Raw genomic sequence first — 17,500 nt, forward strand, 5'->3', positions numbered from 1 at the left:
GACAATACACCCAGAAAGGTATAGGAAGAGTTTAGCTACCATTATTATTTTTAACATATAGTTAATTTTGTTCTTCTCGCTGTAAGAGTGTTACTCTAAGAATTATGCATGTTACGGCATCAGGGTAAAGTAAATGGAAGTTGCAACTTGCAATGATTGGGCCCCAGAGAGAAAGCAGCTCTGAAAGTGACCTAGCAGGCTTGATACTCATGCACAAGTTTCTTCATTATGACAAAGGTTACATCCCATGATCTCAGGATTCCTGTTGCCTCCAAATTAGTTTTCAGACACCTTCAAATAAAGATGCCTTTCTGACTTTGGAAGTTATCCTCTTGCTAATGCTAACTTATTTGATTCCTTGTGAATAAATGTTGCTGGTTTTCTTAAAGTAATCTCTATTGTTTTTAATTCAGACATAAATAGCTCTAGTGTTTTCCCTGGATTCCAGGGTGGTCTGTGTCATGAACATCAACATCTTCAATATCATCATCATCATTGTCATCATCAAATTGGGTAATCCTTTATGAAACATCTTCCTAAAGGTATCAGGTAGAACTAAAAATGGTTGTTTTTAAACATGATTAATTCTTGGCCATGGCCATCTTAGTCACTTCTTTTCACTTTGACAATATGGATACCCAATTCACCCCACTAAATTCTATTTCTTAGAGTTAGGCTGGGTTATTTTCTTCCAGTGTTGGAGAGAAGGCCGATATAACAAAAACACCTATATAAGAATACTTAAAGAATTGAACTAACATAGATTTCCCTGATACCAGTGTAGGTCTTGGGCATCCCAGTATAACTGAGAAACTGAATTCCAACCCCAAAGCATTCAATGTCAATTCTTAATGAGAGTACAACCATGCAAATGTTCTTTCTCATTTATAGACATGGCAAGGCTAAACTGCAGCTAATGTAGATAAAGAAAGATATTTCTATAATCATTCTTTGAAATATATACCAATATAGCTTAACTGAAAAAGGTTAATGACTACTCCTATATATTTTTAATACCAGATTTTTTTTCTTTTTCACTTAAAGACAAGATTGTATTAGGACACCTAAACAGATAACCTTAATATCATCTCTCTACCAATTAATTCTTCAAGGTTTGATTAAAAACGCCCATTAAAGTTAATATTTTAAAACATTAAATCTTTGATATTTTAATGCAATGAACATTAAAAATGAATATCTCAATTGATATCTTAAGTATTTAAGTTATAAGTTATTTCTGGGGTGCCGGGGTGGCTCAGTTGTTAAGCGTCTGCCTTCAGCTCAGGTCATGATCTCAGGGTCCTGGGATCGAGTCCCGCATCGGCTCTCTGCTCTGCAGGGAGCCTGCTTCCTCCTCTCTCTCTCTGCCTGCCTCTCTGCCTACTTGTGATCTATGTCTGTCAAATAAATAAATAAAATATTAAAAAAAAGTTATAAGTTATTTCTTTGATATATGTGTGAGTTTATATATAAACATACTTTGAAAGTTTGCGGTGAATGGGTTTGGAAATTAGCAAAAGGCTTTTTGTTGTAGACTTTATCTCAAGAAAAAAAATTATTTCTGAAAGTATCCATAAGAACATTCTTATAATCCTATTTTACTGATAATGAATCTGTAAAGCATACTCCTGAAAAAAGCATCAGTACCTGTGTTCAGTGAAAATATGATATTTGTAAAACTATATAGAGGCTTGAAGTCTTTAACACTGAAACAAGAAAGAAAAAATCAATGAGATAAAACTATGGCCAGAGAGAGGGGCACCTCAGTGACACAGTTGTTGAACAACCAACTCTTGATTTAGGCTTAGGTCATGATCTCAGGGTTGTGAGATCAAGCCCTGTGATGGGCTCCCCGCTCAGCAGGGGGTCTTGCTTTCCCTCTCCTTTTGCCTCTCCCCCTGCTCCACCACTGCATGCTCCTGCTCTCTCTCTCTCTCTCTCTCTCTCAAATAAATAAATAAATAAATAATCTTTTAAAAATATATATAGCCATAGAGAAAATACTGGAGACTTTTGTTACAGGATGTTAAGATTTACCTTTGCAGGTTAGACTTTGGCATTTTTTCTTTGTTTTCCTAAAATTCTATAGTTCTCATGAGTATATGCATTATCTTTTTAAAAGATTTTACTCATTTATTTGACAGAGACACAGCAAAAGAGGGAACACAAGCAGGGGGAATGCGAGAGGGGGAAGCAGGCTTCCCACTGAGCAGGGAGCCCCATTCAGGGCTCCATCTCAAGACCCTGGGATCATGACCTGAGCAGAAGGCAGACGCTTAACAACTGAGCCACCCCGGTGCCCCAGTCATATGCATTGGAGAAAATAAACTTGCAAAAATTACAATGGTTAATATTTATGGAAAGGAAGAACAATTTAAAATGGGAGTTTCTCTTCTTTCAGGCATTAATTCTGAGCATGAATTGTTGGTCAAAGTAAATCTCATGTGTTAATAGAAAGACCATTAATAAAAAGATCATTAATTAAAAGATGATACATAATAAATGGATGTGACTGGATTCATGATACATTTTATCTTTTCAGCAGTACAAGAGAGTAATCTAGAATATTTTTTTAAAAATCTACAGTAAGGATCAAATCACAAATCAATCATAAATGCAATCGAGTGCCAGATTTTGGCATTGACCATAGGTAAACTAGATGTATTTCCAGGAATGCAAGCATTCATAGTGAGGGAAATGGTTTCAACTGCCTCAGAATTTAACAATTCAACTATTAAGATCCTTAAAACAAGGATAGCAGTAAGTACATACTGGGAGTTTATCACATGTTTAGTACTTTATGTGAACAATCTATAAGACATAAAATCACACCACAGTTTACCTATAAAAAGTCTGGAGAGGTTAAATAAATCCCCAGTGAGTGACAGATGCATGATTTCACGACACAACCTAGCTTACGCTTTTAAACATTTTGTTAAGCTGCATTATATTGACTCAACAATCTTTATAACCATTATTAATTCTCCTTTCTAATTATTTGGTCTTTATTTAATTGTTTTTGTACTAAATTAAAATGAAACATAAACTCATTGTGTTCTGAAAACAGTCAAGGGACTACAAAGCAAACTAATTTATTGTGTAACCTCTAATTAGCTGTAATTACAATATTTAATAAAGGAAACACCTACTTTTAGAGATAATCAAATCTTTTCACTGAACTCCACTGGTGTTATGGTATATACAATAGGCTAATAATAATCAGAAGTATTATTCAAATGCTGTCAGGAAAAATAAATTACAATTTATTGCCAACCCTGAACTATTCTTCCACTAAAACAGATTTAATATGGAAACTGGGTATAAGAAAGATAAATTATGTAATCATTCATAATTTAATTCCAATTAAGGTAGCATATCTTTTTCCTAAAGGACACACTCGCTCATGTACATGGATACACATGCAGACACATTCACTCATTTGGAAAGTTCTTTACTTATGAAACTGTTAAGGAATTTCTCTGAATACAGGCCGTCAATGAAAGTGATCACCAGTATGCACTAGACATTTAGCAACGGCTTCAGTCAATAATATCAGCATAAAGAGCCTGAATTATTTCAGAATAGGACTTCTTTATGACTAAGACAGTTAGCCTTAATATTGAATCTAGTCATTCTTTATTAACATATAATGTATTATTTGTTTCAGGGGTACCGAACTGTGATTCATCAGTTTTATACAAGTCACAGCACTCTAGTCATATTTTTTAAAAGGAATATTTTTGAGGAATCTATTATATTCAGTTTGCATTCAGTTTATCAACACCTATGAATAAGCTCTAAAGTTTATTTTGTCCTTTTTCCAATCTCTGTCACAGTAGGGTAAGGGCATTAAAAAGAAAGGATGCTTTATGAGTTATGTTTGTTACTTGTGACTATGTGGGATGAAGTAATGAGGTCTTTGACTATTAGAAGGGCTGATGACCCTATATTTTGCTTGCTGCCAAGGTGGAAAAACTGTTCTGTTTTGCCTTTAAATGAAGGTTTGAACATCAAAGATGGCAGCAGCAGTAAGTAATAGTATGCTTCATTTTGCTTTATGGTATAATGGAAGAACCAAGTCAATGACCATATGATGTCTTTAATCAGCTCTTAATATCAAAGAGCAAAGTGGTATTATTGCTATTAGCACTTTTGGAAAAGAAGTAGGAAAACAAATGAACAGAAGAATCTTTAGCTGACCCAAGATGCTAATTAGTTTAAAGTGCATTTGCAACAACAACAAAAAATAGCTTCCCCCCCAAAGACATCATAGTGCATGAAAAAACAACAACATTAACTGCCAAGGGTATTCTGGATTAAGTACAAGTTCCACAGTATTCAATCTGTAAGTAACTGACAATCTAGAAAGAGAATATGTTTTTATTGATACTCTAAAGTTGGATTCCCCCTACCCAAAAAAACCCCACTAAGCATGATTAATAGATACTTCTTAGCCACAATTCCAATTAATATACTTTTCTCAGAGACTTTACAAAGCAGAGAAACTGGGTTTTAGAAATACCAAATGATGCTTTTATGTTATAATTTCTATAGAAGAAGAGTAATTTCCATTTTAATTATTTTTATCTGAGAAATAAAACATTTTAAGTTTTAAGTAACAGTTTTTATATTTATCTAAGCCCATATTTTTATGTCCAAAAATATGCTTTTCTCAAATCCCCTTCAAATTGTTGCCTAACCAGTGGCTATAAACTCTTACAGTGACAACTATTATCCATTACCCAGTACTTGACATGCCAGCTCAACATTGCTGTATTAACTGACTTTTCGAGTTTTCTCACTCCCTGTGGGGCCCTCTCTCCTAAGATTGATGAGGTGCAACGTGGTGTTTGAGCTGCCGTGCCGACTTGACAAACAGCAAGAGTGGTGCCCGCACAGAGTGGAGGAGGGAAGGCAAAAGAGAGACAGAATCACAGTGTATCCTGGAATGACAACAGCCTCGTGCACTTGCCTTTCAAGGCAATTAAAACATTGTTTTTCAGATTTTACAGTTCAACCAAACACAAAAATTCTTTCTTTTATTAAAGTCCCCCAAAGCTTCATTGGTACATATTGAAAATTAGAGAGAAAATTAGAAAATTGTCCCTCACACATTTTAGAGAAGCTAAGGTAAAAGTTGCTGCTCTTTCCAACTTTAAATACTTTGAAACTCTAATCACTTCTTATAATTCCCAAAATGGTGTTATCGCTTACTCTTTAACTATTGAATTCACTCTGGCAGAGCTAAGGTAATAAAACCCATCATCGTCTAATTTTCAGACAGCTTGATAGAACCAATGTTCTTAGTATAGATAAAGTGTAATGAAGCACTTTCTTTCCCATAGGAAAGTCTTCGACTCATATGCTTTGATGCCAACTAGCCTTCACATCTGCTGTTTCACCATTGATAGCTGTAACTTGGCATGCTAAACTAGTGACTGATGAAGCAGCTTTACTCAAAGGCACCATTTTATTTCTTGCAATGGGAACATAGTAAAATGGTGTTGGTTTCCTGTAGGCCTTATGCAAATCCCTGTAATAAACATAAGATCAGGCCTCACATATAATAAATTGTGTGTTAGATGAGAATGGGGGAAGGGAGACAATCTCCTTGGGTGAAAACAACCCCCTTACTATGCCAATAAATTAAATGTATTATAAAGAATTATTTTAAATATTTATTTCAAGACTAATATTAGATACTAATAAAACACAATAATAGTTTTAAAATATCAACTTTATTTTATTAAATAAAACATTGCTACTTAACTTGATGTCAACATTAATCCATTACCAACAACCAATATCTTAAAACCATTAATGAAGGAAAAAAATTATTTGGGAGAAAAAGAGAAATGGTACAGCTACAAAAATCTTTGCTGAGATATTTCTTTTAGATTTCTAGAAAAGTTGCTTAATTAAAAATGAAGAAAACATTAATTTGAACAGATGAAAATTATAGTAACAGTATTAATCACTAATCTAAACTGACTGCCCAGATACACTGGTGTTCAATCACATAAAGATTTCAGGTTTTGTTTTATTTATTTAAGCATGCAAAAAAAAAAAAAAAAACCCAAAACAAAACAATAAACCAAATTATACACAAACTTGAAACACGAGATAAAAAATTCACAATAGAGTTTCTATTGATTCTACATAATCACTGAATTATTACTTAATTGGTAACTTGCAAGCAAGTTATTTGAAGATATTTTTAATTACTTAGCCTGGAGAGGAGCCTGGGCCTCAGTATTCTCTAAAAGTCCCCAAATGATTCTAATGTTCTAATGGGCAAACAAGTTGAGATGACTGATTAAAACATATGGATATTTTAAGGATTTTTAAAACTTAGTGAGTGATATACCTGAACAGGACAACGTAATGGCTCTATCCCTTGAAAAAGAAAAACTGATGTAAAAACCGAGGCTGTCTTCTTGCTTATGAGAATACTGTGATTGCCTATCACAGACAAGACCATATTCCCATGTAGCACCCATGCCATCCAGTCCCACTGGTTGCAGCACACCTACATCTACCATTTTGGTGGATAAAAGACTAGCGCATAAGTTGAAGTAGAGATTTAACTGGGGATCCTGATAAAATAGTATCACTAATTGTGCTGGGCTACGGTCTAGAATTTAAGTTGCAAACATAGGGAGGTACAACATATCGACAAATAAAAAATTTTAGTCACAAAATTTTTATGCCAGTATACATATGCTCATATTAATACTCCATTTTAAACTGGTTTTTAGGCATAGAGACAATATCTCCCAGGTGAGACTCAAAGCTGAAATTTGAGATCTAAATTATTGAGGAGAAATAGGCAGTGTCATTACTAAGCATAAATTGACCCCAAATAAATAAAAATGACTTGAAAGCAAAACTTTGTGGCAAGTTAGACATGGCAACTCTTATACAAGCAAGTAATTAAGAAAGAATCCCTGTACTTACTGAGGTAGTAGCATAATGAATTTCTAATTATTATATTGTCAAAGAATCCCTGCTGGATATGTGGTGGAAAATGATTAGACAATGTATAACAATAAATTGGGTACACAATGAAAGACATACCCAATTACTATCCATGTGCAGATAAATAATTATTCAACCCTTTCTTTGTGATGACCATACTTAACTGGGAATTTGTTACATAGAATATGAAAGGCATTTAAAGAATAAGTTCTGGAGATCTAAAGTTCAGCATCGTGAATATAGTCAGCAATACCGTACTATAAACTTTAAAGTTACTAAGAGACTAGATTTTAATTGTTATCACCACAAAAAGGAAATGATAATTATGTGATGTGACGGAAGGGTCAGCAATGCTACAGTGATAATGATATTGTAATACATAAATTCATCAAATCAACACGTACCTCTAAAATTTGCATAAGTTTTGATGCCAATTTTATCTCAATAAAAAATAAAGTGATTTCAAGTCATTTCAGATTATTTTTCTCATCTTTGTAAACTAATAGTTCAATTTTATGCATACATATATGGACTTTCAGGATGTTTTACCGCCAATATAACAAGAGGAAACTAAACACTCCTTTTGGAAAACCCTTTTTCAATGTGTAAAGTAACTATAGATGTCATTTTGAAAATTGACTTCTCCAATGGGTAAAACTCTTTACAGTAAATATGTTATATTTCCACAACTAACCACTGCTCTAATTAAAAACAACAAATATAAATTATGGTTTGTGCAAATAAAGAAAACTATGAGAAAGTCTAATGAATGGTATATGTTTCTAAATCCATTTATAAAGTATATGCCGTAAACTGCCAATTTTTTTTACATTCTATCTCTCAACTCGAAAATTACTTATGTTCTTTTGGCATTTAAGAAGCAAAAATCACTCAAGCTTTCAAAAAATCATTACAGGCATGCCACACAAGCAATTCAGGCTTAAAAACCTATACTGTCACCCTAGCATAATTTAATTTTAGAAGACCATTGAACTGATAAGATCAGAATAAGTAGCAGATTATAAAGAACATGTGACAGCTATATCTGCCCCAATGGCTTAATGCAAGTGTTTTAGAAATTTAATATGATCAAACAGTTGAGGTCATGTGGATGAACCAAAATGACTAATGCATTTAGCTCTTCTGAGTAATGATGTTATGCCATGATATCTTTAGCTATTACTTTTATTGTTGATACTACGAGTCCCTTGGTTATTGCTTTCATAATTAATAAGTCACTTAACCTCTCTATGGCCCAGTTTCCTCATCTGTTAAATGAGCATAATGATAATTGCTTCCCACCTTCCTCAGGGGTTGCAGTAAAGATTAATGAGCTGGCATTTAGAATGTACTTTGAGTTCTCCCAAAGAGGGAGACTATGCACAAAGAAAAACAAAACAAAACCCTCTCTGTGGCTAAGTACCAAAAGATAAAATTTTCCCTCCAGATGGATTAATCCACTTGCTTGGATTCCTAACACTATAACCTACATTTCCAAATAAACTGACATTTAACCTAAAGTTCAAAAGAAATGCCACAGAGAACTACACATTTCGAGGAAAAAAAAAAACAAAAACTTTTTAGTTCTCTGCAGATTAGCAAACTTTTGAAGATAATCACACGTTCTGTCTAAAACCCTTTGTTGTAGGTTTTCCATCAATGAATGCAATAGTCACTGTGCCAAGGGACAACTGGACAGAGCTGGTAGAAGAAGTGAGTTTCTGCCATAAAGAGAACCTAAACATGTAACACTGATGTAGGGTCACATGGTAGATTGCAACGAAATGATTACTGGAAAATGGGAATCGGAGAATATAGGAGGAAATAATATTCTTAAAGTGTGCCTTAGAATAAGTTGGAAGATTGAAATGCATTAATAATCTTTTGACTTGGCCAAAGAAAGTCTAGACAAAGTGACAAAATATTCAAGGTATCAGTGAGTTACTTTTAGCTACATAGGATAATAAGGTAGCACAAGAAAGATATGGAGTATAAAAGAGAAGAAGAGGGGGAAGAAATAATTTAAAAGAACTGGGCTCTTTGCAAACAGTACTTAGAGGTGACACAGCAGAGTTAGAATTTGCATCATTGGGTACTTTCAAGTGTTTCTAATCTTCAGTGTATCAAGCCAGTAAAAGTTCTCCAGATTGTTTCAACATGGTGCCAGTCTGTAATTAAAGAACAAATTAAGTATGTTGCTTGAGTGTTAAGACCTCTGAAAAAGGTAGAGCAATGCCTATAGATCATAAGTGGTCTCAAGTGGATATATTTAAAGGTCACAAATGTTTAGCAGAAATTGTATTGGCAAAAGCACTGTCATGCTGGTGTAAAAGAATTTAATTTTAGAAGACCAATGAACTGATAAACTCAGAATAAGTAGCAGATCATAAAGAACACATGGTAGTTATATCTGCCCCAATGGCTTAAACCAAACATTTTAGAAATTTAATATGATCAAACAGTTGAGGGCATGTGCATGACCCAAAATGACTAATGCACTGAGCTCTGTGCATGGTTATACATATATATATACATATATATAATGATGGTTATACCATGATACCTTTAGCTATGGTTTTTATTGTTGATACTACAAATCCCTTGGTTATTGCTTTCATAATTCTGTTCAAAATGTACCAAGTCTCTGGGCTTCTAAGTTTCTAGAAATAAGACTGTGGACTTGTAAGCTAAATAAAGGTTGATGTTACATGCCACCGAGTTTTTCATTGCCTTTTAAGCAACATTTTTGTGGCAATCAGTAACTAATAAAGTCCAAACCATACGCAAAGCCTGTGCAGGGAACAGGAGATCCCAGTGTGAGGGATACAGAGTCAGTCCCTGCCCCCCTGCTATGCTGGGTAGTGTAGAAATAGGAACCAAGCAGACAGCTTAGGTTGAAGATTTAATGAGAACTGAAGTAAAAAGTACTCAGAAAACAGAAAGGAGGATTACCTTACCAGAACTGGGTAGATTTGGGTACAGGAAGGATCATGAAAATTTGCCTGGGATAAATGAAGTATAAATTAGGGCTTAAGGAATAAAGAGAATATAACCAATAAGGTTGATAGAAAGGGACAAATGTAAAAAAATAAAATGCACAGCAGGCACTGGAGAAGCAGGTGCATCATGTACTTGTGGCACAACCTGGGGCTAAAAACTCAACAGTTCAGCTATAGTTATAGTCTATGAAATAAGAAATCGTCCACCCATGAGGTGTCACTGAGGTGTCACTAGGTTTGTATCCTAAAGCAAAGGGGAGAAGGTAATTTTTGGAGGACGTTAAGTCACTCCGGTAGCACTAGAGAGAACAACAGGGACAAAACTGGGGGGAAAAAAAAGTTAATTGGTTCTACAAGACACTGGTCAGAGATGACACTCGTCTTCAGAACCAGGACAGTAGTGAAGGAAGTAGATATGTAGGAAATAGAATGGACAGGTGTCAGGAGGTGCCTGGAGATGTAGGACATATGTCTAAGATTTAATACAATTTTTACCACATAAGAGATGATCAGTAAGTGTTTCTGGAATAAAAACTTGATATCTTACAAATAAACATCCATATGATGTAATTGAGAACATCAGATGTATGGCAACACAGGCTAATGTAGAACAACTTGATCACTGGGTTAAAAAAAAGTTAAAATTAAGGACAAACAAAAAATTAAGGATAAACATTTTTTATATTAAACATTTTTATAGTTCTTTATCTATGATTTGCAATAAACTCCGCAAAGAATTGCTACACGCACCTCAATATACCATTTCAAAATACACAGTCTAGAAAAGAGCTTCCAATAGTTTCTTTTTATTTCACTTATGAAATTACATCTTCTTCATGACAACAGTAACTAGAAGACTGAAGCAATTTCAATTAGATAAATATGATGTGATCTCTTTTTGAAATGACTGATCCTACTGTGGGTCATAGAAATATAATTGACTTTACTATGTTTAAAATCATCCTAAATTCTGAATATTTTTAATTAGCCATGTATTTTAGTAATGCTAATATATAACATCTGTCAAGCTTTAACTAGATGGTTAGCATATCGTGTAGAGCTTTCATTTAATATTCAAAAAATACTGTAAGAATGGTCCTATTAGTCATTCCAATTTAGAGATGAGGAATCGTGGTTTACAAGGAACAGTATTTTATCAAAACACAGCGAATAGGTGGTGAAACCAGGAAGTAAGCCCCAGTTTTTCCAATTCTACAGTTTTTCTTTCATTGGTAGAAGCTATTCTAAATTATAGCCTATGTTTTAGAAGTATTGAGGGATTTACATTAGATATTTGATACTATTCAAATGTACTTTTAATATGTGGCAGAGCTTTTTAATAATAACCATAAAAGAAAACATGTATCTCCTTCACATGACCTTTTTTGGAAGAACAGACTGTATTAGTACATGCAACAAGCCAGAGACTTCAGTTGATCAAAGTCAGAGGGAGAATTTGTAAAAATTGGAAAATGTGAATCATGGGTTGCAGAGAAATATAAGTGATTCAGCATCATTTTGTAAAACGTATGACTCACTTCGAAAACCCAGGGATTCTCAAAAGAAGTCATCACATCTACAGGCTCTAGCTGAGTTATTTTTGAACATGTACTCTATATGTATTCATTCTTTTAATCCTTATACTTCAGGGAGAAAAGAATGTGCTTGCCTCTTGATAACATCCTATATAGTGTTTAGCCCTGGGGCAAGATTTCAGTTGTACTCCACCCAAGTTCCCAGATTCTAAGAAGGAAGCTTTGACAACTCCTTTATTGTTTTTCAATAGAATCCCTGGGCTTTCGGTTAGTTTATCATTTAAATATGATTAAGCACGTAATGGTGATGTCATAGAGTTTTCTATTGTTTACATGGAATAACGCTGAAGAACTACCAATCTGCTTGAGTTATTTTACCAGTCATAGCTTTACATTCATCCTTGGAAAGAATGTATGTGGAGTGTAACGGATATAAAAGAAAAGAAGAAAGAACTCTTCTGGAAGACAATATACACATAAGCTCAATAAACAAAGTCAAGCATGTTCTTTGGAAAAATAATTATTTAAGTTGTAGAATGGCATGACTCTCAGTTTTTGCAATACTGAGGACTTACCTTTTAGACCAGGTATCTTGAGCCAGCTCTTCTTGCTTGTAGTAACAAAACTATATCATTCTTTAAAATAATTTTCTGGAACTGAGCATTCCAGAACAATTAACGAACAGCAGGGTCTTGTTAAATTTGTAAAAACAAGATGGAAATTCCTTTAGAAATCAATCCCTAAGGGTGCTTCCTAGAGTGTTTGCATGCATTGCCGTTAATTAAGAAATAAAAGAATGGTATCAAATGTAAATAGAATACACAGACTACTCCCTGGTTCATTGCAGAGTTGCGAAATGAGCATGCAATTACTTCAATTTCAGATTGCTAGGGAATATTTTTTTAAAATTTTATGCCCATAGCTGGTATAAGTGTATAATTTAATAAACTAAAACACAAAGTTGAAATTAGTATCATTTAAGGGTATACTAAAATAACTAAAGAAAAATCAACATCTAATGATTCTTTTAAAATCTCTTTTTTCTGATTTCAACAGTAAGAATTCAGTATGTGGTCGGTCAAGTTATCAACATAAGGTAATTGTCCACTTAGTGATTAACACTGTGTGGTTTTTATTGTGACTATTGTAGATTTCAGAAGGCCTTAATTCTACAGAAAGAAAGTCTGTGCTGTTGGAAACAGAAAATTCTTCTATGTCAATTTTCTCTTGGTGCTAGAGGTAACCCTGCATGTGAGAGCGAAAACAGGAGATGAAAGAGGGAGAAGAGAAGTCAATAGCAAGAAGTGAAAGTAGGGGGAAATGACGCTAACACTGAAGAGTAATTGAACTAAAGAAATTAAAATTTAAAAAATTTAAAAAGAAAGAGGAGAAAATTGAAGAGTTTGAAAAGACAAAAAAGGGAGAAAAATAAACCTAAAGCTAAGAAAAAAAGAATTTTTTTCAAATTGATTTTCCAGAGATAAACCTTGCTCCTAGAATGAGAGAGCTTCGAAACAAGATATTTGAGGCTTCTGGAAAATAAAAATGAAATGAAAACTCTGATATATTTTTGGTATTTTTTTTTTTCTGAATGTATTTTTGAAACAGAAATACTCACTTCTGGTATCAAATCACTGGTTTTAGGCACTTTGTGTTACTTTACAATCTCTTCCTCCAAAGTCTTAGATGCTGTAATAATTTTAATGCATCATATATTCACTCCCTACAAGTTCATTGACAGTGACAATGTGCATTAGCATTTTCAACAGCTGATTTCTTAAAAAAAAAAATTATATAAGAAAAGCTATCTCTATCAATTCTGAATATCCAATCAGAAAAAAAATTGATCAATTCCAATTGATATAATCAAATAGCGTTATACTGATCATAATACCGTGCTCATATTAGGTTATTCAATAAATGTGATTAAATAATAATGATTTTGCAGTTAAATGTAAAATGCACATTCAAGTTTTCATCTACTCATATGAGAAATTCACTTTGAAAATAATTAAATGTTAAGAATTACATAGATTTGATTAAACACTCAATCTATCTCATTCTTTGGATATTCAGTGTCCTCCAGAACTCCAAAATAAAATCTGATTTAGTTTAGTGGGAATTTTTATAATGAAAACTACATAATTATTTGGCAAATTTGCTGTTTTAAGCCACATAAAACCCGGATCCATGATTGTTGATTTAGTCCTCCGTGTGTCCAACTAAACTATAATCTTCTTGAAAGTGAGAAATAGATGTTCTCTGCTCTAGAATACCAACATGTAATGCCATTTCTGGTATTCAGTAGGCACTTGATGAATGTTTGATGAAAGAATTTATTTTATAGCTTGAGTCAATTATTTAGAAAAAAAACTGTACCACTTCTGCATACTTAAAGGGCCAATCCCTTATATGAACAGTGAAGGAAAATACCAATGCTTACAATTTTTGCCCAACCTACAAAGAACTTAAAAAGACTTGGTAAAATATAAAAAGACTTATGAAGTGAGACTGACTCCCTGAAGTGAAATCTCCCCATTTAAACTACTTTGGGCCAGTGAGAACAGCTGGAGTAAGAAAAAGGGAATAATAGAAAGGAGGGGAAGGCACTCTATATACCTGGAATTTGGTAAAGGACCCTTTCCATTTAAGTGTCCCACAGGGCTGTCCCTCTGGAAACCATTGAAAACCATCAGTTCAGTGGCAGAGCCCATTCTCAGACTCTATGCCTTACAGAATATTAGGCAGATGAATATATGGGAAACAAGAATTATTTCTGGTTGTTTCTATCATTTATTTTCCTTCTTTTCCACAGGCTTCCGGACAAGTAAAACTTGTCTCACCTTAACAGAAAGAAATGTATGTATGAGAAATACTCTTGCATATAATCATTCTATTCTTGTAGAATAGCTAAGCCTCATGGAGTTTGAATCTACTAGCACTTAATATACATATATTAGTAAATATATTAATATATAACTAATACACTACCTTCATATTAATTCTATGTTAATATATTTTATATTTATATATACTTATATATATATTTATATATATTTATAGTCAAAGATAAAACCTTGTTGAGAGAAAAACATGTTACTGTGGACAGATTTTCCTTTGAACAAAAAGGAAATCCTTGTAAAGCAAAAACTCCTTGAAAGTACTGAATTTCCTTTTTAAGTATTGAAATGTTTGCCTTGATAAACATGTATTTAGCTGTATACCTCTCTATGCCCCGAAGAACACATTATTGATTATTCGGCACAAATAACAGTATTGCTACACACATTCATTAAGAGAGAAAGGTTTATTTTCACTCTGTCGTTTTAATACATAAATTGTAAACAATCAGAAGGACTTACCTTGAAAAAAGTCATGGTTGCACCGTCCTCCACCGCACCATACTCTATCTTGGTTTGTTTAGCTAAATCATCAGCAGAGTCAATAGGGGATTCCATGCGCTCCACTGTCAGAAAGGCGGCTAAGTTAGCAGTATACGAAGAAATGATGATAAGTGTGAAAAACCACCAAATGCCTCCCACTATCCTGGTGGAGAGCGCTTTGGGCATGAGCTCAGAACCTAACAGAGATTGGGGAAGGGGGAGGTGAAACGAATACAGAGAATTCGATCAGCAGTCAGATACTTTTGGTCACAGTGGCAGAATGGAATCACTGTGTAGTAAGAGCTTAAATCACAGGTTCACATAGTGCTTTAGTAAGCAAGCAACAACCACTGGGAGAGCAGAGGCTACTTTCAGATAATAAACAGTCTCTTAGGACGCTTAAAGTATAGTGGCAGGAGACTGAGACAGTACAAACTAATTCGTAATAACGTTTATAAAAAATAACACTGGAAGGGAGAAAATAATCTCTCTAGTTTATAAACTACTTGTATATTTTTTCATATTCTTGTTAGTTACTTCAGTTTTAGAAGAAATGATTTAACATATGTTCAAATCCATTTCTTAACAAGCTTTATGTAAAGTTTCATTTTTCTTGTCATGAAAGCTCATAAATTTTATTCATCTTGCCATTTAAAAAAGTTATATTTACAAAAACGCATTTCAATTACCTACATTCCTTGAGATATGGGGTTTTGGTCCAGGTTTGTTTTTAAATAAAACAAATTATTTCCTTTCGTATAAACAAATGTCTCCCATCACTATAGTTAGCCTCAATGAGAAGAATCAGAATAAGAATAAACAGTTAAATTGTCACAAACTTATTTTTACATATATATAAGTATTTCATAAATATATTACAAACATGGCTGGAGTTGCCTGCTCATGGTATTAATAAAAGCATGGGATCTGAGAGTTCTACTTTACTTTTGATTATTATTAATTTTAATTACTTTATATTATAAAATAAAATCCTAACAATTTTAAAATCAAGTCTTACAGTTTTATCACATTGTTTACATTAAACATACTATTTGCAGTCTAAATGTTGAAATCAATCCACATCAGCATGTGTGATTTTTTTAAAAGGAAAGTATACAAAATTTATGGATTTATGTAATATATTGCTATACACTTTTAATCATTTTGAATCTGTAATCAAGAAAGCATTGGCTACCAATTACTTAATTTTGAATAGGGTTTGAGTAAAATGGAATGAAGCAAAGATGGACTGCTTTTGATGATTTGTTTTATAGTCACATCTTCAACATAATCACTGATGCAATACCCATAACACATGTTTAGACAGAAGGAAAACTACAACCAATCATTCATGTTAGCATTGAAGAGAAGTGGTATCAGAACTGAAATATATCAAAACAGCCCACCTTACACTGCAGTTCATCTTACTCTTGTAATTTCAAACAAACAGACAAAATCTTAAAAAGCAGACAGACTTGGACATGACAGCCAACTCCAGCTCCAGACTCTGCCTACCACTCTGTGAGGAAGAAGAAACAAAAAACAAAACAAAACAGAAAAGTACCTTTCTGATGTGGTTGCTCCTAGGCCCTGTCAGACACATACTCGAACACTGAAATACTAAAATTCTCCCAAGATGGTCAGCGGCAGCTTTGGCTGCCCATTCTACATCTTTCTTTCTTTCTTTCTTTCTTTCTTTCTTTCTTTTCTTTTTTTTTTTTTTTTTTTTTTTACAACACCACCAATAAAGTCAAACAAGACTGGGAAAGAAAAGAACAGTGGAGACATTCGACAAAAATGGCCCAATTACCACAAGTTCATATCTTACCCAAGGACTTAAAGCGAGTACCTCCTAGGCTTGTGAATCAGAGCCTGGTTAAGGGCTGGCTGTCATGTACTCAAGGTAACGTCATGTCCAGCACTATATCCCACTAATTCCTGGGGAGCTGGGCATCAGCCAGTTTAGTATGGGTTCCTCTTTCATGTATCCACCAGCAGTGAAGTAGTTATGTGGCAAAGCAAATGTATATTTGAATTTTTCATTGCTTAGATTACTTGGCATCAGTTTCAGATATATCAAATATTGTCTTAGAGATGAAGTTAATCTTATCAGTACACAAATCTCAAAACCTCCAAATATTTTAGAAAATAGAAGTGAAAAAAAAAAGGATTTTAATTTTTCAAAGTGGTAGCAAACATAATTAAAAAAAAAAAATCTTTGTCATGTTTGGGTCTTTCTTATCAGGATAATTTACTCCAGACTATTAAGGTTAGTTATTGGCATGTGACTAGCAGTTTGCATGGGTGAACGGTATTACCCAATACTGCTTATAAGAGAAGTCTGTCTTCTATGACAGGGTTTTATTCACTTCTAATATTTCATAAGAACTCCAGTATTGTCTTCCAAGTGTTGAGTAAGCCTAAGAAGAAAAAAACACTGGACCTAAAATGTAGGAAAGGGAAAATATAACTACTGACTATTCATTTTATTTAGAAACAGATGCCACAAACTTAGATTAGTTCACATTAGAGTTCTCTGAGTTTTCAAGTTTTAGGTTTGAATATTTATAAAGCTATAAATATGGGTGTCATATTTTTATTTTTT

At 33.6% G+C, this 17,500-nt stretch overlaps 1 protein-coding gene across 3 annotated transcripts in view; it reads right to left on the bottom strand.

Moving 5' to 3' along the window:
• Positions 1-17,500, bottom strand: part of GRIK2 (glutamate ionotropic receptor kainate type subunit 2) — a gene marked incomplete at both ends in the record, with an annotated part of 637,516 nt that overhangs the window by 105,594 nt on the left and 514,422 nt on the right. For all 3 annotated transcript variants that reach the window (XM_080806625.1, XM_080806626.1, XM_080806627.1), the window contains one exon: positions 14,875-15,092. In XM_080806625.1, coding sequence (XP_080662751.1) covers positions 14,875-15,092 — 218 coding nt within the window. The remainder of the gene's footprint in view (positions 1-14,874; positions 15,093-17,500) is intronic.

The sequence above is a fragment of the Martes martes genome (assembly GCF_963455335.1).
Source record: "Martes martes genome assembly, chromosome: 6".
Classification (NCBI taxonomy): Eukaryota; Metazoa; Chordata; class Mammalia; order Carnivora; family Mustelidae; genus Martes; species Martes martes.